This window comes from Salmo trutta, chromosome 2, assembly GCF_901001165.1.
Source record: "Salmo trutta chromosome 2, fSalTru1.1, whole genome shotgun sequence".
NCBI classification, from domain to species: domain Eukaryota; kingdom Metazoa; phylum Chordata; class Actinopteri; order Salmoniformes; family Salmonidae; genus Salmo; species Salmo trutta.
The window spans coordinates 69,749,152-69,773,801 of record NC_042958.1 but is presented as its reverse complement, the minus strand read 5'-3'; the positions used below and the strand labels follow the sequence as shown (position 1 = coordinate 69,773,801).

Here is a 24,650-nt window from a genome sequence, read left to right as displayed (position 1 = left end):
TTGTGGTCAATTTAGTTTTCAGTTCAGAAAACGAAATTGACCCCAACTCTGCCTAAAGTACGGAATAAAACCTAACAATGGAAAAGTTTGTATTTAACCGCTTTAAACAGTTCTTTCTTATATCTGTGATTCACCATATCAACTATTATCATTATAACAGCGGAATGACGTGTGGCCTGTGCGGAAACTTTAATGGCAATCGCAACGACGACTTCCTCACCCCCTCCGGAACGCCGGCGTCCACTCCCTCCCAGTTTGGGAATTCTTGGAAGGTGGAGGGCAACTACACCTGCAGCGATGGCTGCGGAGCCTCCTGTCCACAATGCCACAACCCGAGCCCCGCCCGCGCCCGGTGTGAGGTCATCAGGGACGTTGAGGGACCCCTGAGCTTCTGCCACGGCCAGGTGGACCCCGAGCCCTACTTCCGCGACTGCGTGTTTGACGTGTGTCTGTCGGGGAACAGAGAGCAGGATGTTCTTTGCAGGGCTATCCAGACGTATGTGAGCACCTGTCAGTCAACCAACGTCAGGATCTACCCCTGGAGACAGAACACCACCTGCAGTGAGTGACAAATTGTCTTCAACTTTAGATTGGTAGATAGGACCTAACATATTCTGTGGTGTAACCTTTGTGGTAATATGGTAGGACCCAAAACCTCATACAGTACTGTATATACGTCATTCTGCATTTTATGTAGAGTGAAAAGCCAGTTTTTTTTCCTGAACCATGTACTTCATGCACACTTGCAAGTTTGATTGTATTCTAAAGACAGCCCCTTGAGTTTTAATAACAAAATCTCAAGTTGTGAAGCTTTCACATCAACAAATTTGTAGAATGTCTGGTATTTATCTAATGTACATTGGGGACAATAAAATATCGCACATATTTTAAAGTATCACATAAGTTCCAACACTTAAAAGAAATTGCAGTTAACCACGCATTGTAACAATTGTTTTGTCAACATCACGCAGTGTGGAATCTTTTCAGTCATTGCAACTGTATGACTAAGGCTTTACGTAGTCTCCAGGTGATTTTCTCATTCTCTCTCTCTCTCTCTCTCTCTCTCTCTGCATGTGCAGATATTGAGTGCCCAGCAAATAGCCACTATGAGCTCTGTGGAACAGACTGTGGGCACACCTGTGTCAGCAGCATTAATGCCAGCTGCGAGCAGAGCTGCTCCGAGGGATGCTTCTGTGACAACGGTTACCTCAGGAGCGGGAGGCACTGTGTCCCCGTAGATAGCTGTGGCTGCCAGTACGATGGCTTCTACTACGATGTGAGTTACTCATCTCATAGTTTATGCCAGTGGAATAGGTTTCGGTCTGTGTTGTATGTAGAGTAAAGGTCAAGGGTGACACCGCAAAGACTTTCTTGACGGATCTGAGTTTTTCCTGCCTCTGCATATTGAGTTACAGAAATATAAACAACATTCTTTCAGTTCATTGTGTCTCAACTACATCTGCACATTCTCCCATTAGAGCAGAAGTCAAGATCAAGTAAATAATTGTGCACATGCAATGCATGCGTGGCACCACAAGTTACATACACCATATATACTGAGTGTACAAAACGTTAGAAACACCGTACTAATATTGATTTGCACCCCATTTTGCCCTCAGAAGAGCCTCAATTCGTCAGGGCATGGCCCTCTACAAGGTGTCGAAAACGTTCCACAGGGATGCTGGCTCATGTTGACTCCAATGTGTCCCACAGTTGTGTCAAGGTGGCTGGTGTAACCGATGTGAAATGGCTAGTTAGTTAGCGGTGGTGCGCGCTAATAGCATTTCAATCAGTGACGTCACTCGCTCTGAGACCTGAAGTGGTTGTTCCCCTTGCGTTGCAAGGGCCGCGGCTTTTGTGGCGCGATGGGCAACGATGCTTCGTGGGTTGTCAGTTGTTGATGTGTGCAAGGGTCCCTGGTTCGAGCCAAGGTTGGGGCAAAGAGAAGGACAGAACCTACACTGTTACACTGGATGTCCTTTGAATGGTGGACCATTCTTTATACACACGGGAAACTGTTGAGTGTTGAAAAACTGAGCAGCATTGCAGTTCTTAACACACTCAAACCGGTGTGCCTGGCACCTACAGTACCACCATACCGCGTTCAAAGACACTTAAATCTTTTGTCTTGCCCATTCACCCTCTGAATGGCACACACACAATCCATGTCTCAATTGTTTCAAGCCTTAAAAATACCTTTTTAACCTGTCTCCCTTCATATACACTGATTGAAGTGGATTTAACAAGTGACATCAATGGATCATAGCTTTCACCTGGACTCACCCGGTCAGTCTATGTCATGGAAAGAGCAGGTGTTCCTAATGTTTTGTACACTCAGTGTAATACGTACACAAGATAATATGAAAATGCATTTATAAAAAACATTTGCCATTTTCAAATAGAAAAAGTACCATGCCTGCATAAGCAGGCTTTCAGTTCAGTGTCTAAACTGCATCCGTGCCTGTTGGATAATAAAGTCATATAACCAACCCTCAGTCAGGGTCTGACCAGTGAGAATACGACTGCTCGTTTTACCAAAGGAAATAGCTTACAGCATAGCTAATATACTAACATGCTAAGTTGCATAGCACTCTATGCTGCAGCAAATGCTAAAAACAACACAAGAGTTAGCAGCTCGTGTTCAGACTAAGGTGAACATTCCATTGAGCTCGAGTACAAAGATAACATTCTTAACACACGGAATTCCCAATGTAGCTAGTACAATAAATATTAATAAAGTTGACAAGGAACATATTTCACTTCTCTGTAGTGATAATTACATAATTTTTATGACAGGATTAGCATAGCTGGAAAATACAAACCACTTCCCATTGATGCAGAAGGAGAGAGAAAGAAAGTCAGGGATGCAACAGGTTCATCGGAAATGGAACAAACCATTCTGATTCTATAATTCTTATCGTCATATTTTCTCATATCAACTCTGCTAAACTCAGGGGACAGATGGATTTGCACTCCAGTGCTTTTTGAAATAATATACCAACATAGCTCTAGTCATGGTAAAATATGAAGACAATATTACGGTAGAAAATGTATTCAGAAATAAATGATGACCCCTAAGGTGACCTGATTGACCCAGGCCAGTCCATTAGATCACTGCTGAATCAAAATAAAACAGTACCTTGCTACATTTCCGAAAGGTTGATAGAAATCATCAGTATTTTTATGTCCAGTTTATTTTATGCAAGTAGGCCTACTTCATTCATTTCAAACTGTATTTACTCTTTGATTTAATCCCGATGTCATTTTAAATAGCTAGGTGTAACTGTAGAGACGTTGTTATATGAACATGGTGTACTGTAGCCTGTATTTTGCGTCGCATCCACACTGTTTTTTTGTACTTCAGGTTAGTGAGTCTTTCTGGACCCAAGGCTGCTCACGACACTGTGAGTGCTACGCCCCAAATGACCTCCGCTGCTCTGCCGCATCCTGCACCCCCACCCAGGAGTGCACCATAAAAAATGGCCACCTGGGCTGCTTCGACGCCTTGTCCACTTGCACGGTCTGGGGCGACCCCCATTACATCACTTTTGACGGGGCCGTGGCCCATTTCCAGGGCACCTGCTCCTATGACATCGCCAGGACCTGTTCCAACCACTCCATTAATGGCCTCACGTTCCGTGTGGTGGCCACCAACCGTCACCGTGGCAACAACCTTGTCTCGTTTGTGTCGCTGGTGGATGTGTGGCTGTCCCATGGAGGGGAGGAGACCCATGTCTCAATTGGACAGAGCAAGAGCGTGATGGTAAATGCACTAATATCCAAATAACACTCTTATAGTTGATAAAAGTGTGACTAGTTAGGTACCAATCTGTCGGTTTTTAGCAATGATATGAGACTTTTATTATAGAGCCCTTCAAGATGGTAGTCGCCAAGCCTTCCCCAACCACAAGTTTTTGCCCTCATGCTTTTGCATTGTTCACACTACCTACAAATACTTATTTTCTTGCTTACAAGGACAAAAGCTTCTTGAGGTCTATTTGTCGTCAACTATCCTCTATCAAACTAGTCAAGTCTAGGCCTGAGGTCTTTTCCAATAACCTCAAATCTCTTTCCGACATTCACCCTTTTCTCTCGGTCAGGTGGACGGGAGCGAGGTCTCTATCCCCTCCTCCATCGGCTCCATTGCCGGAGTGGTGCGGGAGCGGGGCTTCGTGATGCTCAACTCCAGTGACCTGACGGTCCAGTTTGATGGCCGTAGCACCCTGATGGTCAGGCTGGGCCAGAGCCACCACGGTGCAGTGTGCGGGATGTGCGGCAACCTCAACGGTGACCCGGAAGATGACAAAGTCCTGCCCAATGGCACGCCGGCGCTGAGTGACAACGACTTTGGTGACGGTTGGAAGGCAGACACTAGCCGGCCAGGGTGAGCTGCTACTGTTGTTGTCAGGCTTTGAAACAACTAAGGCTTCTGGGGAAACAACCTTTATTGAAATTCAGTTTATTCAAAATATGCCATAGTATGTATAATTTCATTAAAAAACGTAAGAAGATTATTCAGAAGTTATTAGCAGAATGAAAATACATACTTTCATCCATAACGGAAGCACAAGGGATTAGATGATTGTACAGTGACTGTTATTCTCCTGCAATGTTTTCATTATTTCCTAACAGATAATAAAGTACTAGGACTATTCATGCACTCACCTCAGTCACTCACCTCAGTCACTCACTGGCTGCCTTCCGACTCTCTAACCTTCTCCAGAAGTGTGCTCTCGTTCACTCGCCCTCATGTATTTAAAAGCATCGGATGGTGCAAGCATGGCTGGAGGGAGTTTCAACCATATTCTTCACACTAGTCGGAGAAGGGTACAGAATCGTAATGTAGCCACTCACTCACCAAGTAAATAACTAACTAACTCTTCTACATGTCCTTTTCCAGATGTGGGGCTTCTGATAACAGAGGCGGCGGAGATGACTGTCCCTTCAGTGTGGAATACACTGACCTGTGTAGTATCATCACAAACACTACCGGCCCCTTCAGCGCCTGCCACCTGCACTCTGACCCCCAGCCCTACTTCACTTCCTGTGTCTACGACCTTTGCTTATACACTCCTGCCAATGGGATGCTGTGTTCTGCCGTGGCGGCCTATGAAGAGTCCTGTTCCATCCTGGGTCTCGATGTCCCAGAATGGCGCGCGGGTCTGCTGTGTGGTGAGTGTCCGGGTGTCTTTAGGGGCATTTTGTCTAAATGGAAAAATTTAGAAATTGGCAATTAGTAGGCATTAGTGTTCTTTTCCAAATGTCTGTCCATACTATTTCTAGTTAACCCTGTAGTAGTTACTGTTGCCAATTGTCCCTCTTTCTCTATCACACTCTCCCTCCTTCTTTCCCTCCCTCTCTCTCTCTAGCGGAGTCGGACCCCTGCGATGATCTGAACTGTACTGACGATGAGTGGTGTGGGGATCAGGACGGCGTCTACGGCTGTTTCTGTGACGAGAACCACCATCGGCCCAACAACGAAAGCTACGGTAAGACTTCCCTAGCACTTCGCCAATGTGACCGACGTCGTACGAAACCCACGTCTCCTGTGCAAATTCACTTCCCTCTGATGTTTCGAAAAGAAGGATGAGTATAGAGGATACGAGAAACTGAGGACAGACTTTAGAGATTCATCCGTGGTCTTTGTCCATCTCTGCCCTTAGATTCGGTCACGTCTTGCTCCAGCAGTTCAGGCATCATGTCTCTGTCCCGGTGCCAGCTATTTGAAGCCGGTTTCCCACCCCACGTCCTGCACCTCACTGACTCCACCTGCAACGGGTCTGTCCGGGATGGACGCCTGGAGTTCCACTTCGACAACGACAACAAACTCTGTGGGACAACTCTTACGGTACTGTATTTTCACAGTTCAATCATGATATTATCACTTAGATTATGTAGTCTCATAGTGCACTTCACAGACAACCCAATGCTCAAAAAAGGCTCAACAAATACAAATCATAGTCCAAATAATGATTCATATTATAAATATTTGTGAACTTTTCATTGTCGAGTGTTGTTGACTTCTTACTGCATAAATGCAGTATACTGTAATTTATGAATGTGCTATGAAATCCTTACATACAGTAGGTGCCCATCAAGTGAAGATTTTATTTATAATATTCTATATCCACCAATGTTTCACATTTGTGTTTTTCCATTACAAATGATTGCTTATGGGTGCCATCATGTGTGTTTAAAATGTTTATGTTCTCCGATTTTTAATTCATTGATTTCACATGTGTATTCAAATGTTTTTTTGTTAAGATCAATGCACTAACTGTAAGTCCCTCTGGATAAGATCATAAGATCTGCTAAATGACTAAAATGTCAAATGTAAATGTTTTACGTACAGATCTCATATTAATGCATAGATTTGTTTTTAATGTTGACGTCACAAATGTGTCATTTGTACAGTTATTTCTAAAAAAAATTATTTGTCACATTTAACTGTGTAAAACCTAGCAGTACTACTTATTTCTCTGAGAGTGAGACAGATACTGTACTGTATATAGCGTTTTGCAAAAGAACATGCTTATTTGTCTCTGATAGATATCAAACAAATACATGTCTGTCATTGAACACGCCATGATTAGATAGTGAAAACACACACAATAAAAAAATTCATAAGCTAATTTACCAACATTTCAGAAAAGGGACATAGAGCGTTTTGGAATGAGATTCTTTGGAATGAGACAAATGTTCTTATTTTGTTGTTTTTTTCTCTGCAGAGCAACGGGACTCACTTCGTCTATCAGAACTACGTCCAGGGTGAGGTGGAACCCCACGGAGGGGTGACGGGGGTAATCAGCCGTGCGAGGCACCTCAACCTGCGCTTCTGCTGCGAGTACCCCCTCTACCAGTCCTTGTCCATGACCATGGATCTCAACCCTCTAGAGAGGTCAGAGCACCCTCTCAAACAGCCTATGATGACTGGAATTGAATTGATTTTAGCGTTAAAGTTCTCCTCCAGTCTCCTTTTCACCTCAAGTAACACCTTATTTACTTAACAAAGGACACATATCAACAGGTGGTCCAGGTCAGACATGACACAAGTTGTATCTCAAGCAAGGGGGAGGCTGATGACATCACATCTGACCATCAGACCAACTCCTTGAATGCCCTATTCCTTTAAGTTTGCAGTTGTGTCCAAAAAATATCGCTTTTCAACAGGAAAAGTAAAAAACATAGCTGGAGGACGTATTTAAGGCTCAAGAGGCTGTGCTTGTACAGTATATCATTGTTAATATTCTGTAGTCAGTGAGTGGAACTCTGTTTTATGCTCATGTTATCCTATTATCCAAATGATCCTTTTATATTAAAAGTATATATTTTTAAATCCTTTTATAAAAGTATACTTTTTATGTACAACAATTTGGGTTGTGCTTTACCTGTATAAAATGTGCTCTACAAATAACCTTTATTTTAGGCCTTTTTAGGCGGGATTCTGGGCATTTTTCTATTTACCCAGAGTCACTCGTGGATACCATTTTGTATGTCTCTGCGTGCTGTATGACGGAACAAATTTTGCGAGCCTATACTAACTAGTGTTAGCGCAATGACTTGAAGTCTACAGTTACGGTAGCCAGAATCTCGCAGTATCCCTTTTAAGTTAATTATGACAAATGAGCTGAATAGTCTTATAAGGGTTAAAGTTCTCTGTCACTGTGGGGAAGAGAATTCTGGTGAGTTCAGTGCATACGCTGTGTGCACTGAACTGAAATGTATGATTGTTGCTGACACTGATGTTCAGATGAAAGGAAGTAAACAGTCTATACTGCGCACCACTCCAGCGCTCAACTCAAACAGTGGTGGGTAGCCTGCTGTAGCTGCTGGCAAAGTAATTCAAAGCCTATACTTCATCACTAACGATGTAACTTTCCAGTGTTACTATTAAAACAAAATCAGACAACCCCATAGTAGAATAGTTGACATATTCACCTAGTCGGCTTGTTGTTGTGTGTTCTATGCAAGATAAATATTATTCTCGAGGCTCATTCAAATTGCGAGAGCCATAGGGAGGAAAACGTATACTGACAAGCAGTCAATGCACAACAATTCTTAATGCAATTAAGTTTTGAAAGCAGTTTTGGGGATCCCAGCTTTCCATTGCTACCACGTTTATTTCTTTATTCTTAAAATGTGTGGCATCATTTAAAAAAATGCAGGTTCAACCAGAGTTTCATGCATGCTTAAAGGTGCAATATGCAGAAATCACTCCGCCATTTCCTGGTTGCAAAAATTCTAATAGTTTGTCTAATTTCAGTTTAAGTGACAAAACAAGCAGTCATTGTGTAGAGAATCATTGTACCATCTAAACAGCTGTGAAATATATTTTCCATAACCAAAACTATCGTATTTTCCACTCTTTGCAGCTGCTGTACAAAACCGAAAGTAAAAGATGCAAAAACATAACCCAAGAACAAAAAGCATAGAAATAGCACATATAAAAGTGATCTACCACTTCTTAGACTTGCTTTCAATGAGAATGACAGATGTACAACTCACATTTCTATGTGAATTTGGTCTGGTCGCCGAAAAGTTAAATATTGTAGTTTTAAGGTGCAACTGTGCAACAGAGCTCTTAAAGAGGCAATGTCATCTTAAAAGGGTAATGACATACTTCGTAATAGAAACAAAAAAATATATAACTTTTCGAGTGTATAATAATAATAATAATAATAATAATAATAATAATAATAATAATAATAATAATGAATAATATTAACAATCAGGATGTTGTGTCCAATGGGGTAAATGCATATGGACAAACCCCATGCTTCAGCATATGTATTTATAGCGACTATGCAGCATCAGTTGGGCTACAGGTAATAATGCTTATTGCTAATAGCACATGTGATAATATAGACAGACCATGCATAGTCTATATGCATTGTCCAATATGTTAAAAATAATACTTTTTACCAATATGTTATTGGGCTCATTTCTGGAGGTGGAAATTATATTTTATTTTCATTCATTTTAGAGTAGAAACTACTTCTAAAAAGTTACCAGAACGGAGCTTCTCAGACCGTCTACATAAAAAAAATCCCAGAGGAGGAACCTGGAACCCCCTATGCAAGGGTACTGAAATAGATCAAACTTGCAGTTTATGTACAATACATGTACTCTTTCCCTAAAAGTATGATGGTCATTACTTTTTTACATGGCAGGGGAGGATAACTAGGCCCCTCAGACAATCGGTTTGAGATCGACTTCTGTTTCAGTCATGGGATTTTTTTAATCTTCAACCCCTGAGTTTTGTCTAGTTATTTGAATAACCTTTTGTTCCTCTGCTCCATAGCATTGTGACCAAGAAGCTTCTCTCCGGCAAGGGCCACTACCAAATGCGGATGATCCCGTACCAGGATGCCGGCTTCCGCTACCCGTTATCCGGTTCTCACATCAAGGTGGAGATTGACCAGCAGATCTATGTGGCCGTGCAGGTGGACGGAGTGGACGGTCATCAGATCTCCACTGTGCTGGACTCCTGTTGGGCCACGCCTGTGAACGACCCAAGCTACGCCGTCCGCTGGAATCTTATTGCTGGAGAGTATGGAGACATTATGTTTACCAGGGAAATGTTAGCATGTTCAGAGCCACAAATTGTCCCCAAGTTGGGAATAAGAGATTTGAAAGTGTAGGTTTGATATAAAAAATGTCACCAATTACCATTCCAAAAGGATCAAAACAAAACAAAAATGGTCATAACTTTTAACTTATGGTGGTGCCATAGCTACGAGAAGTAGGGGTCCTGAATAATCAGAATTGAACAAAACATTCTCAGCAACCCAACCCCCCCCCCACCCCCTGACAAACTACTTCCTGTAGCTATGGGTGGCGCTCTAAACATGCACAAATTCCCATGGGAACACAGCCATTTTAAAAGTGCGGGACTTGTGCAACGTCCCATGCTTTCATTTTCGCCTTACAGGAACTATATACGTGTGAGGAGAAAGCTTTAGTCATAACCTTTTCGCTGATGTAATCAGATCTCATGTCGGATTCTCAATTCATCCACTAGATCGCAATAGAATATCACATGATGTGACTTGGCCAGATGAGTCTGGTTTGATCTAGTTTGGGTGGTGTCTTGCTGATTTTCAAGCCAGACATCTTAAAATGACGCTAGCAATCGGTACGAGGTCCAAAACAACCACGCAGTTTAACAGGATGTAATTTCTTGGTCAACTAAAATTGTATTTATTTAACAAGGAAAATACACTTGATGGAACAAAATAGTTGAGATATTGATAAATGCTTGACTGTTAAACCATCCTAATGTAATCACCAAAATGACATTTTATTTAGAAAGCGAAAATAACAGCATAATTTATCATTTACTTCCTCCTTCACTTCCTCCTCCCATTTCCTCCCCTGCTTCCTTGTTTACTCCAGGTGCCCTAACCCTGAGGACAGCACGGTGGAGCTTATCCAAAATGGCGTCTCCACATCGGCCCACTTCTCCTTCCGGATGTTCACCTTCACCAGGAACTCCTCCAGTGTCTTCCTGCACTGCCAGGTCCACCTGTGTCTGCTGCACCGCAACGACTGCACCACTGTGAGTCTCCTCCCCTCCCCAACACACCTGGGCCATGTTCATTTTGCAAAACGTTTGAAAACATTGTGTAAGGCACAAATGAAACCGGTCCCAGGGTTAAAAGAGCATTTGTTTACTTTCAAATACTTTGGGCATTTAATTGAGCCTGTCTGGACTGCCAGATGTGTGTGGTTTGCTCTTTTGCGACTATTCCATTGTTGATTCCATTGTACCAGGCAAGCTCAAAGCTTTATGTTAAAGTGGCAATCCACAGTTGAAACAATATCAAAGTGTTTTCCCTGCCACTGTTTCGGTAAAAAGCTGAGGGATGGGGCTGAAGAAATGTAAACACTCTCAAATTGATAAACAGAGCAAAGGATGCAAGTACTGACCATCCATGATATAAAAAGTATATTTTTAACCATGTTTTGAGGCTATACAGTGTTTTTTTTACATTTAATTAGTTTAAAAAAATTGGTGTACAAAACCTTACATTTTGGGGTTCTGATGGGGTAGAACAGTTTAATGAATCTCATGAGGCATTAATAAGTGATATTCGTAAAGAATCAATGGGTACATATCATTAATTTATAAATCCTAAAATGGATGTATCAACTGGAGATTGCTCCTTTAAAATGCAACTAAATTATTTTATTTTTTAATTTACCCAGGTCTGCCCTCCACACGCCGGAAGTCAAGCATCTTGTTGATGCCTTTGATGTGGATTTATTTTTGTTGTTGTTGAACTTTGATATTTTTCTCCAAAATCAGCTGATGTTAGATAATCCTCTCACTTTTGTGAGTTAATGTCAAATAGCCAAGACAACCACTTACAAATAGTTACATTTAAAAATATGTTATGGAATCATCCTAGATAAGTTTAACTTGTTTACAAACAGTAGTCATTTGGAGGAAACTCAAGTAGTCCATAGCCTAAACATGGTAATACAGTCTGCCATCTTGTTTCTGTGTCCTGCAGCACTGCTATCCCGGGTACCACCACAGAGGACGCAGGGACGTGTCCTACCACGACATCGCTGCCATTTCCATGGGACCTCTGGTTTTGAATGGAAGAGACAGAGGTAATATTTATCGCTGTGTATTTCTGGCCTTAAAATATGATATTTTAAACAGAATACACAATATGGTATCCCGTACCAACTGCACAAATTGAAAATAACCACAGCATTGTTGAATACTCGTTTCTGATTGGCGAGAAGGGCATTCTAGAATAGACATTAAAACCAGATAACGGGACAGTTAGAAAAGATTTTGGGACAGTTGGAAAAGATATCGGGACACCTTGCAATCATGACGCAATATGCACCTACACATGCAGACCATACTTGCTATAAAGTTACAGAAAGCTAAACCAACAACCACACAAAACTAAATTGGATAAATGCAAGTCCAACAAAGAAAAACGTAGCTAGCTAGGTAGCAATTGGTTTGTTTTTGCAGACACATATTTTTTTGGAGTGATGAACATGAATTTAGAGGTAATTTGTACATGTAGGTAGGGGTGAAGTGACTATGCATAGATAATAAACAGCGATGACCAGTGTCGACGAGAGTCAAGGCAAAATTGGGCATCATCAGCTCATTGTTATGGATGTCTCCAAATGAATGTCAATAGAAAACCGCTTAATCCTTAAGAGTCTATTGATGCCACAGGAGGTTGGTGGCACCTTATTTGGGGAGCACGGGCTTGTGGTAATGGCCGGAGCGTGTCTTTGATGCCATTCCATTTGCTCAGTTCCAGCCATTATTATGAGCCATCCTCCCCTCAGCAGCCTCCACTGATTGACACACCCGTGCGTCAATCTAAGTAACATAATACAATAATCCCCATCAAAATCCATCAATTGAAGATAGAGATATCAGTTTTTTTTGCATGGGCTGAGTCTCAATCCAATGTCGGCCTTCCTCATTATGGGGGAGACTACTCCGCTTTGCTATATGACCCCACAAGTGTCACGGGACGTGTCTGAAGGTAACCCATACAAATGAATGGAAGTATGGAGGTGTTTTTTTGCCCCAAAAATATGGGGTTAAGTATGTGTAAAAAAGAAACTATAATATATACAGTCAAAAGTTTGGACATACCTATTCTAGGTTTTTTTTAAATTTTCACTTTTCTACATTGTAGAATAATAGTGAAGACATCAAAACTATGAAATAACACACATGGAATCATGTAGTAAACAAAACAGTGTTAAACAAATCAAAATATATTTTAGATTTTAGATTCTTTAAAGTAGCCACCCTTTGCCTTGATGACAGCTTTGCACACTCATGGCATTCTCTCAACCAGCTTCATGAGGAATGCTTTTCCAACAGTCTTGAAGGAATTCCCACATATGCAGAGCACTTGTTGGCTGCTTTTCCTTCACTCTACGGTCCAACTCATCCCAAACCATCTCAATTGGGTTGAGGGTAGGTGATTGTGGAGGCCAGCTCATCTGATGCAGCACTCCATCACTCTCCTTGGTTAAATAGCCCCTATACAGCCTGGAGGTGTATTTTGATTTTTACTAATTATCTTTGAAAGGCAGGGTCCTGAAAAAGGGAGTTTACATACACTTAGGTTGGAGTCATTAAAACTCATTTTTCAACCACTCCACAAATTTGTTGTTAACAAACTATAGTTTTGGCAAGTCGGTTAGGACATCTACTTTGTGCATGACACAAGTAATTTTTCCAACAATTGTTCACTGTTCCAGTGGGTCAGAAGTTTACATACACTAAGTTGACTGTGCCTTTAAACAGCTTAGAAAATTCCAGAAAGTAATATCATGGCTTTAGAAGCTTTTGATAGGCTAATTTACATCATGTGAGTCAATTGGAGGTGTACCTGTGGATGTATTTCATGGCCTACCTTCAAACTCAGTGCCTCTTTGCTTGACATCATGGGAAAATCAAAAGAAATCAGCCAAGACCTCAGAAAAAAAAATTGTAGACCTCCACAAGTCTGGTTCATCCTTGGGAGCAATTTCCAAATGCATGACGGTACCACGTTCATCTGTACAAACAATAGTGCGCAAGTATAAACATCACAGGACCACACAGCCGTCATACAGCTCCGGAAGGAGACGCATTCTGTCTCCTAGAGATGAACTTACTTTGGTGCGAAAAGTGCAAATCAATCCCAGAAAAACAGCAAAGGACCTTGTGAAGATGCTGGAGGAAACAGGTACAACAGTATCCATATCCACAGTAAAATGATTCCTATATTGAAATAACCTGAAAGGCCGCTCAGCAAGGAAAAAGCCACTGTTCCAAAACCGCCATTAAAAAAGCCAGACTACAGTTTGCAACTGCACATGGGGACAAAGATTGTACTTTTTGGAGAAATGTCCTCTGGTCTGATGAAACAAAAATAGAACTGTTTGGCCATAATGGCCATCGTTATGTTTGGAGGAAAAAGGAGGAGGCTTGCAAACCGAAGAACACCATCCCAACCGTGAAGCACAGGGGTGGCAGCATCATGTTGTGGGGGTGCTTTGCTGCAGGAGGGACTGGTGCACTTCACAAAATAGATGGCATCATGAGGGAGGAAAAGTATGTGGATATATTGAAGCAATATCTCAAGACATCAGTCAGGACGTTAAAGCTTGGTCACAAATGGGTCTTCCAAATGGACAACGACCTCAAGCATACTTCCAAAGTTGTGGCAAAATGGCTTAAAGACAACAAAGTCAAGGTATTGGAGTGGCCATCACAAAGCCCTGACCTCAATCCTATAGAACATTTGTGGGCAGAACTGAAGAAGTGTGTACGAGCAAGGAGGCCTACAAACCTGACTAAAAAAAAAAACTACACCAGTTCTGTCAGTAGGAATGGGCCAAAATTCACCCAACTTATTTTAGGAAGCTTGTGGAAGGCTACCCAAAACGTTTGACCCAAGTTAAACAATTTAAAGGAAATGCTACCAAAAACTAATTGAGTGTATTTAAACTTCTGACCCACTGGGAATGTGATGAAAGAAATAAAAGCTGAAATTAATCATTCTCTCTACTATTATTCTGACATTTCACATTCTAAAAATAAAGTGGTTATCTTAACTGACCTAAGACAGGGAATTTTTACAAGGATTAAATGTCAGGAATTGTGAAAAACTGAGTTTAAATGTCCTCAGACAGGGTCTTCCCTGTGGCTCAGTTGGTAGAGCATGGTGTTTGCAATGCCAGCATTGTGTGTGTGCAACGCCAGGGTTGTGGGTTCGATTCCCACGGGGGGCCAGTACAAAAAAAAAAAAAAATGCATGAAATGAAATGTATGCAGTCGCTCTGGATAAGAGCGTCTGCTAAATGACTAAAATGTAAATGTAAATTTGGCTAAGGTGTATGTAGACTTCAACTGTAACTCTGGGTCTTCCTTTCCTGTGGTGGTCCTCATGAGAGCCAATTTCAACATAGCGCTTGATGGTTTTTGTGACTGCACTTGAAGAAACTTTCAAAGTTCTTGACTGACCTTCATGTCTTAAAGTAATGGACTGTTGTTTCTCTTTGCTTATTTGAGCTGTTCTTGCCATAATATGGACTTGGTATTTTACCAAATATGGCTATCTTCTGTATACCACCCCTACCTTGTCACAACACAACTGATTGGCTCAAACGCATTAAGGAATTCCACAAATTAACATCAAACAAGGCACAATAGTTAAATTAAATTAATTCCAGGTGACTACAGTACCTCATGAAGCTGGTTGAGAGAATGACAAGAGTGTGCAAAGCTGTCATCAAGGCAAAGGGTGGCTACTTTGAAGAATCTTAAATATAAAACATATTTTGATTTGTTTAACACTTTTTTGGTTACTACATTATTCAATACGCGTTATTTCATAGTTTAGATGTCTTCACTTAATGTAGAAAATAGAAAAGTAAAGAAAAACCCTGGAATGAGTAGGTGTGTCAACCTTTGACTGGTACTGGATATATCCTGAGCTTTCTTATACAGTATCTCCTAGATATAGGACAGACACTTCAAAAACGTATTCCTTATGATTTCTTTTTTTACTGTATTTTTGCCATTTATGAATGTCTTATTCAATGCGTTTCTATGGGCTATAGTAGTAAAGGCCAAAGTCAGTATTTTATCAAATAATTGTTCTATATTTTTTGGGGATACCTAAAGCAGTCCTAAAATTCAAAATCAAATAGCTAAATGATCCATGACCATCTAAAAACAATTCTATATGTTAGTACCCCCCCCCCCAACAGCTTACACTTTTAGAGGTTTTAAACCAACGCAAATGGAAGTACTTTGCTGTTATTCTGCAAAGGCTGTGACTGTGTTAGCCCTGGCTAGTTGGCTAGCTAGCAAGCAAGGGATAAGAACGTTGCCATCGTGCATGGCAGGATCAAATATTAAGAAATGGCAGAAACTTTCCTTCCCTGTGGCTCAGTTGGTAGAGCATGGTGTTTGTAACGCCAGCATGGTGTGTGCAATGCCAGGGTTGTGGGTTCGATTCTCACGGGGGGCCAAAAAACAAAACAAAAAAAATGCATGAAATGAAATGTATGCACTCACTACTGTAAGTCGCTCTGGATAAGAGCGTCTGCTAAATGACTAAAAATGTAAATGTAAAAAAAATTATACACAGTTTTGAACAGATTAAAACACCTCTGTGCACGGAGCTCAAGAACAGCCTTATGCAATACGGGATCCTATGGAAAACATGCAGATGGCGAGGATGACAAGGCCATAGGAAATTGATCCACAAATTAAGGTCTATTGTGTGCACTCGCAGTGCAAGCAGTACAGCATGCACACTGGAGTTGGACAATAAAGATCACTTGCCAGTTCTGCAGGCTGACCCTCAGGCAATTGACGTCACCCACTCCAAGCCAATACAGTAAACACAGAGCACAGTGGACCAACCAAAATGCAATGAAAATGCGATGTCCCTGCCTCTGACTTGGATGTCATCGAGCTAGGCATCTCTGACCACAACGCTGTGACGCTGTCTCTAACCGCTCCAACTCTTCTCTACCGCCCAAAGAGGACCATTCAATTCTGCAACCTGAGGAAACTTAACCCAATCCCTCTTTCAGGAACACATGCAGCCCACCTTTGAGTTTGACTGCAGTGAGCTGGCCCTCGATGACATGGTCAATCTGTATAACAGCACACTGAGTAATATTTTGAACATCCTTGCCCCTGAAAAAACACGTGAAGTAACATTCTAACGCTCGTCTCCTTGGTTCACTTATGAACTGCACAGAATGAAGACTCATGGCAGTAAGCTTGAGAGACATCGGAGGAAGGATGGCCTCACTGTCCACCTACTGGCCTATAAAGACCACAAGGCAAGCTACTCTGTTGCCTTAAAAGCAGCACGATCAGCCTTCTACTCTGCCACGATTGACAATGACAAAGTTAGCCCTACCATTAACTTCTCTAGGAAAGGGGGGCAGTATTGAGTAGCTTGGAATATGCATATTATTAGTAGATTTGGATAGAAAACAATCTGAAGTTTCTAAAACTGTTTGAATGATGTCTGAGTATAACAGAACTCATATGGCAGGCAAAAACCCGAGAAAAAATCCAACCAGGAAGTGGGAAATCTGAGGTTTGTAGTTTTTGAAGTGATTGCCTATCCAATGAACAGTGTCTGTGGGGTCATATCGCACTTCCTAAGGCTTCCACTAGATGTCAAAAGTCTTTAGAACGTTGTTTCAGGCTTCTACTGTGAATGGGGAGAGAATAAGAGCTGATTGTATCAGGTGTCTGGAAAATTGGCATGAGCTCAATCATGCACGCAGCCGTGAGAGCGAGCTACCTTTCCTTTCATTTATAAAGACAAAGGAATAGTCCGGTTGGAATATTATTGAAGATTTATGATAAAAACATCCTAAAGATTGATTCTATACATTGTTTGACATGTTTCTACGAACTGTAATGTAACTATTTTGACTTTTCGTCTGGACTAAACTCGCACGCTTAGTGAATTTGTAGTGCTGGACTAAACGCGCGAACAAAATGGAGGTATTTGGACATAAAGATGAACTTTATCGAACAAAACGAACATTTATTGTGGAACTGGGATTTCTGGGAGTGCATTCCAATGAAGATCATCAAAGGTAAGTGAATATTTATAATGCTATTTCTGACTTCTGTTGACTCCACAACATGGCGGGTATCTGTATGGCTTGTTTTGTTGTCTGAGCGCTGTACTCAGATTATTGTAAAGTGTGCTTTCGCCGTAAAGCTTGTTTGAAATCTGACACAGCGGATGCATTAAGGAGAAGTTTATCTATAATTCTGTGCATAACACTTGTATCTTTTATCAAAGTTTATGATGAGTATTTCTGTAAATTGATGTGCTCATTCACCGAAGTTTTGGAGGCAAAACATTTCTGAACATTACACGCTAATGTAAAATGGGGTATAAATATGAACTTTATCGAGCAAAACATACATGTATTGTGTAAGATGAAGTCCAATGAGTGCCATCTGATGAAGATCATCAAAGGTTAGTGATTCATTTTAGCTGTATTTCTGGTTTTTGTGACGCCTCTCCTTGCTTGGAAAATGGCGGTGTGGTTTTTCTTGTCTAGGTACTGTCCTAACATAATCTAATGCTATGCTTTCGCCGTAAAGCCTTTTTGAAATCGGACAGTGTGGTTGCATTAACGAGAAGTCTATCTTTAAAATGGTGTATAATACTAGTATGTGTGAGTAATTTGAATTATGAGATTGTTGTTGTTTTGAATTTGGTGCTCTGCTATTTCACTGGCTGTTGGCTAGCGTCCCACATTTCCCAGAGAGGTTAACCACCTTTTCAACCCTGCAAACTTATGCTCTCCTGCAGCCTCCTCTGAGCAGTGCAATCGCTTCTGAGATTTTTTAAAGACAAAGATTGATACCATCAGGACAAATATAATGGCCTCTAAGACAGCCAGCACCCCACAGCCTGAGTCACCAAAACAGACTGCCCCTCCCTTCGGCAACTTTACAGAAGTCACATCCGCTGCTGTGCATTCAATCATCTCAAAAATGAAGGCCACCACTTGCTCCCTTGATCCTTTCCCTACACCCCTACTCAAAACTGCTCATCTAGCCTGCTTGTTTGTCACCACCCTGATCAAAAAGTCCCTGCTGTACCATCGATTTTCAAAACAGCTGTTGTCACCCCCTTACTGAAGAAACCCAATCTTGACCAGGACATCCTATCCAACTACAGGTCCATCTCCAACCTCCTCTTCCTATCAAAAGTACTGGAGAAAGTGCAGTTGTACAAGGTTTTCCAGTCTGGCTTCCGGCCCTTGCACAGCACTGAAACAGCTTTGGATAAAGTTACCAACGACCTACTGATGGCTGATGATTATGGATCAGCATCCTCCTCCTCTTAGATCCCAGTGCTGCTTTTGACACCGTAGACCACATCATCCTCCTGCGGCTTATCAGAGAGCATACTACTGTCTCTGGAACAGTTCTGAACGGGTTCTCCTCCTACCTCTCCAATAGGAAACAATACATCCCTTTTAGAGAGTCCAGATCAGAGGAGTCTACAGTCACAGGGGTCAGTGCTGGTCCCTATCCTGTTTTAATTTACTTGCTCCCTCTTGGCCAAATCCTCAGATATTATAACATCAACTTCCACTGCTACACTGACGAAACCAGGTTTACAACACAAAAGTAGACACCATCTCTGACCCTAGAAAGACTCAGCAGCTGTCTAAAGGACATCGGGGCATGGATGAAACAGAACTTCCTCCAGTTGAACAGTAGCAAGACTGAGGCTATGCTTATTGGGACACCCAAGCAGGTCACCAGTACTGGAAACATCTCCCTCCCCAATCAACAACCAGGACATCCACCTGTCCTCTGTCATCTCCAACTTAGGAGTCAAGTTTGATCCTTCTCTGTCCATCGATGCACACATTAAACAAATATGTAAAACATAATTGCCTGGGTCATACCATCACTCTCCCATCCAGATGCAGAGGAATTCATCCACACCTACACTACCGTTCTAATTAGAGTGTCTAGTTTGAGAAACAGATGCCTCACAAGTCCTCAACTGGCAGCTTCATTAAACAGTACCCGCAAAACACCAGTCTGGCATTCTAGGCAGAGTTGCAAAGAAAAAGCCATATCTCAGACTGGCCAATAAAAAAGAAAAGATTAAGATGGGCAAAAGAACACAGACACTGGACAGAGGAACTCTGCCTAGAAGGCTAGCGTCCCGGAGTCGCCTCTTCGCTGTTGATGTTGAGACTGGTGTTTTACTATTTAGACTGGTGCGGGTACTATTTAATGAAGCTGCCAGTTGAGGACTTGTGAGGCGTCTGTTTCTCAAACTAGATACTCAAATGTACTTGTCCTCTTGGTCAGTTGTGCACCGGGGCCTCAAACTCCTCTTTCTATTCTGGTTAGAGCCAGTTTGCACTGTTCTGTGAAGGGAGTAGTACACAGCGTTGCACGAGATCTTCAGTTTCTTGGCAATTTCTCACATGGAATAGCCTTCATTTCTCAGAACAAGAATAGACTGACGAGTTTCAGTAGAAAGGTCTTTTGTTTCTGGCCATTTTGAGCCTGTAATGGAACCCACAAATGCTGATGCTCCAGATACTCAACTATACTAAGGAAGGCCAGTTTTATTGCTTCTTTAATCAGAACAACAGTTTTCAGCTGTGCTAACATAATTGCAAAAGGGTTTTCTAATGATCAATTAGCCTTTTAAAATGATAAACTTGGATTAGCTAACACAAAGTGCCATTGGAACACAGGAGTGATGGTTGCTGATAATGGGCCTCTGTACGCCTATGTAGATATTCCATAAAAAATCTGCCGTTTCAAAGCTACAATAGTCATTTACAACATTAACGATGTCTACACTGTATTTCTGATCAATTTGATGTCATTTTAGTGGACAAAAAATTTGCTCTTCTTTCAAAAACAAGGACATTTCTAAGTGACCTCAAACTTTTGAACGTTAGTATACATCGTCTCTCGGATCGACTATGGCAATGCGCTGTTTGGGTGCCCCCCAGCCAAATTTTTACAGAAGCTTAAACTAATCAAGAACAGGTGCTGCCAGGGTCCTGACCAAGAAGTCAGACCACACCCCCCCCCCGATCCTCGCCCAACTCCACTGGCTACCAGTCAACTACACGATCAACTTAAAAATGGTCTTGCTTGTATTGAAAGCCTCAAATGGATTGAGCCTCACTACATCAGTGACCTCATCTCAATTAGCGAGCCACCTCACACTCTCCGCTCCAGCCACTCTCTACTATTTCAAGTCCCCAAGACATGTCTCCAAACTATGGGGGACCGAGCCTTCTGCTCCCTTGCCCCTCACCTGACCATCTGAGATTCTCTCCATCATTCAGAACTTTTATAACGGGCCTTAAAAACCACACTTAAATGTATTTAGCACCAAGCTCACTATTGCTATTTTACTTGCCTTGATTCTAAATGTATTTGTTTTTATTCTTTTTTTTTTTTTATTCCTCAGTAGAGCTTTGCGATAACTCTGTAATGAAAAGCGCTATACACATGAAATGTATTATTATTACTATTTTGTTCAGTACTGTTATTTTTTGGACTAACTGATCTCTGATCTGTTTTGATTTCTCCTTAGATATGTGGATTCCAATACCAGAGAGAGTGAATGGAGCCCCAGGTCAGATTGGCTCCCTGGTGACCCTGCTGCTCTCCGTCCTCCTGAGTGTCACAACACTGATCTAGGACCAATCTGTCTCTATGGGTCTGTCCGGTTACAAAATAATCAGCATATGACAGTATGACTGAAGAGACATTGTAGAGTGTGTGTTGAGGTGTACAATGAAGTAGATCAACCTTCACAGCAATATTGTTAATGGTGATATAGTGATAATGTTTGAGTGGTGTGGGTTGAGGTTTACAATGATGTCGATAAAACTATACAGTGATATTGTGAAATATTGTTAATTAATGTTTGATTTAGTGCAATTCCCCCTCCTGCAAATTGTAACTGTGTTTACCTGTTCAACTTTTTGGTCTTTGGATATAGGCTAGCAATATTCTCAACCCCGGAGCATTTAAAATTCAATGTTTCGCTAGGCCAACCATGAAACCATGTTATCCCAATGTAGAAAGTGATGTATGGTTAATGTCTACTTGCCAGGAGAGGATGTAATCCTTTCATAGAATACTTGTCTTGGGAAAAGGTTATTGGAGTTCATGCATGTTCCCAGGTTGTCTTTGAACTAGCCTTTTGATGTATGATATGTTTTATGTGGAACTAGCAATTGGAAATTAAATACCTATCATTGAAGACAGAAGTTGTTCGGCTCATCTTTATATCCATGCCTTGCATAATTGGTGACAGCGGTTTCATTTTCTGTTAGGAATTAGACTTTTATGCTGTTTTGCATCAATAGCTACCTACCAAAGCATTGACCTAGTTAGCAAATGGACTGTGAATGAATGAGTCTCTGCTGTGAAGCTTGCTATTCATGACCAAGAACAATACAACTAAACAAACTAACAAACAGACTATACAACTACAAGTGAGTGGAATAACAAACAGCTAAAACGAAAATGTCAGACTCTGAGGAGGTGCGCAAGGACGTCGTTGCACCGCTGAGAGGACCCGAGGGACGAGCAGAAACCACTGGAGCCTCTGTGAGTACTGCCTGGTACCTGGCGCATCCCAATGTTAACAAAATGATACATCACAAAGTGGATCTGCCCCCATCATTTCATGGTGATGGAAAGGACAAGGAGAGTTTTACTCAAAGGAAAAGTGTTTCCAGTTTCAGAGATTTTTGTAGTTCGTTCCAGTCATTGGCAGCAGAGAACTGGAAGGAGAGGCGGCCAAAGGAGGAATTGGCTTTGGGGGTGACCAGTGAGATATACCTGCTGGAGCGCGGGCTACTGGTGGGTTCTGCTATGGTGACCAGCGAGCTGAGATAAGGGGGACTTTACCTAGCAGGGTCTTGTAGATGACCTGGAGCCAGTGGGTTTGGCGACGAGTATGAAGCGAGGGCCAGCCAACGAGAGCGTACAGGTCGCAGTGGTGGGTGGTATATGGGGCTTTGGTGACAAAACGGATGGCACTGTGATAGACTGCATCCAATTTATTGAGTAGGGTATTGGAGGCTATTTTGTAAATGACATCGCTGAAGTCGAGGATCGGTAGGATGGTCAGTTTTACGAGGGTATGTTTGGCAGCATGAGTGAAGGATGCTCTGTTGCGAAATAGGAAACCAATTCTAGATTTAACTTTGGATTGGAGATTTATCAGAGGGCCATCAGGTATCCTGATTTTCGATGTGTCCAAGAACTGCCCCCCCCCCCTCTCCGTGGCCGACGTGAGTAAAACATTTAAATGTGTTAACCCTAGCAAGACCTGCTGGCCCAGACGGCATCCCAGTTGGTCCTCAGAGCATGCGTAGACCCGCTGGCTGGTGTGTTTACGGACATATTCAATCGCTCCCTATCCCAGTCTGCTGTCCCTACATGCTTCAAGATGGCTACTATTGTTCCTGTACCCAAGAAGGCAAAGATAACTGAACTAAAAGACTACCGCCCTGTAGCACTCACTTCTGTCATCATGAAGTGCTTTGAGAGACTAGTCAAGTATCATATCACCTCCACCTTACCGGCCACCCTAGGTCCACTTCAGTTTGCATACCTGCCTAACAGTTCCACAGACGATGCAATCGCCATCACACTGCACACTGCCCTATCCCATCTAGACAGAAGAAATACCTATGTGAGAATGCTGTTCATTGACTACAGCTCAGCATTCAACACCATAGTACTCTCCAAGCTCATCATCAAGCTGGAGGCCCTGGTCCTCAACCCCACCCTGTGCAATTGGGTCCTGGACTTTCTGACGGGCCACCCCCTGGTGGTGAAGGTAGGAAACAACATCTCCACTTCGCTGACCCTCAACACTTGGACCCCACAAGGGTGCGTGCTCAGCCCGCTCCTGTACTCCCTATTTACCCACAACTGCGTGGCCATGCACGCCTCCAACTCAATCTCAAGTTTGCAGACGACACAACAGCAGTGGGCTTGATTACCAACAACGACAAGACGGCCTACAGGGAGGAGGTGAGGACACTCGGAGTGTGGTGTCAGGAAAACAACCTCTCACTCAACATCATCAAAACAAAGGAGATGATCGTGGACTTCAGGAAACAGCTGAGGGAGCACCCCCTATCCACATCGAAGGGACAGCATTGGAGAAAGTGGAACGTTTTAAGTTCCTCGGCGTACAAGGCAATGACAAACTGAAATGGTCCACCCATGCAGACAGTGTGGTGAAGAAGGCGCAACAGCGCCTCTTCAACCTCAGGAGGCTGAAGAAATGTGGCTTGTCATCCAAAACCCTGACTAACTTTTACAGATCCACAATCGAGAGCATCCTGTTGGGCTGTATCACAGCCTGGTACGGCAACCGCTCCGACCTCAACCGCAAGTCTCTCCAGAGGGTGGTGCAGTCTGCACAACGTATCACCGGGGACAAACTATCTGCCCTCATGACACCTATAGCACCCGATGTCACAGGAAGGCAAAAAAGATCATCAAAGACATCAACCACCCGAGCCACTGCCTTTTCAAACCACTACCATCCAGAAGGCGAGGTCAGTACAGGTGCATCTAAGTGGGAACCGAGAGACTGAAAAACAGCTTCTATCTCAAGGCCATCAGACCGCTAAACAGCAATTACTAACTCAGAGAGGCTGCTGCCTACATGGAGACCCAATCACTGGCCACTTTAACAAATGGATCACTAGTCACTTTATACAAAGCCACTTTAAATAATGCCACTTTAATAATGTTACATATCTTAAATTACTCATATCAATTATATATACTGTATCAAATATATATACTGTACCATCTATTGCACCTTGCCTATGCCGCTCAGCCATCGCTCATCCATATATTTTTTTATGTACATATTCTCATTCACCCCTTTTAGATTTGTGTGTATTAGGTAGTTGTTGGAGAATTGTTAGATTACTTGTTTGATATTACAGCACTGTTGGAACTAGAAGCACAAGCATTTCGCCACACTCGCATTAACATCTGCTAACCATGTGTTTGTGACAAATAACATTTGAATAGATTTTTTGACATAGCGTTCTTATTTGTATTTCTAGGC

The 24,650-nt window shown here is 42.2% G+C and overlaps 1 protein-coding gene across 2 annotated transcripts in view; it reads left to right on the top strand.

Moving 5' to 3' along the window:
* LOC115162013 (alpha-tectorin) overlaps positions 1 to 21,810 on the top strand; it is a 42,548-nt gene extending 20,738 nt beyond the window's left edge. For both annotated transcript variants that reach the window (XM_029712920.1, XM_029712931.1), the window contains 12 exons: positions 161 to 561; positions 1,080 to 1,276; positions 3,365 to 3,763; positions 4,101 to 4,384; positions 4,901 to 5,172; positions 5,370 to 5,489; positions 5,664 to 5,848; positions 6,729 to 6,898; positions 9,302 to 9,550; positions 10,396 to 10,558; positions 11,517 to 11,619; positions 21,132 to 21,810. In XM_029712920.1, coding sequence (XP_029568780.1) covers positions 161 to 561; positions 1,080 to 1,276; positions 3,365 to 3,763; positions 4,101 to 4,384; positions 4,901 to 5,172; positions 5,370 to 5,489; positions 5,664 to 5,848; positions 6,729 to 6,898; positions 9,302 to 9,550; positions 10,396 to 10,558; positions 11,517 to 11,619; positions 21,132 to 21,238 — 2,650 coding nt within the window. In that variant the 3' untranslated portion in view covers positions 21,239 to 21,810. The remainder of the gene's footprint in view (positions 1 to 160; positions 562 to 1,079; positions 1,277 to 3,364; positions 3,764 to 4,100; positions 4,385 to 4,900; positions 5,173 to 5,369; positions 5,490 to 5,663; positions 5,849 to 6,728; positions 6,899 to 9,301; positions 9,551 to 10,395; positions 10,559 to 11,516; positions 11,620 to 21,131) is intronic.
* Positions 21,811 to 24,650: the final 2,840 nt, after the last annotated feature.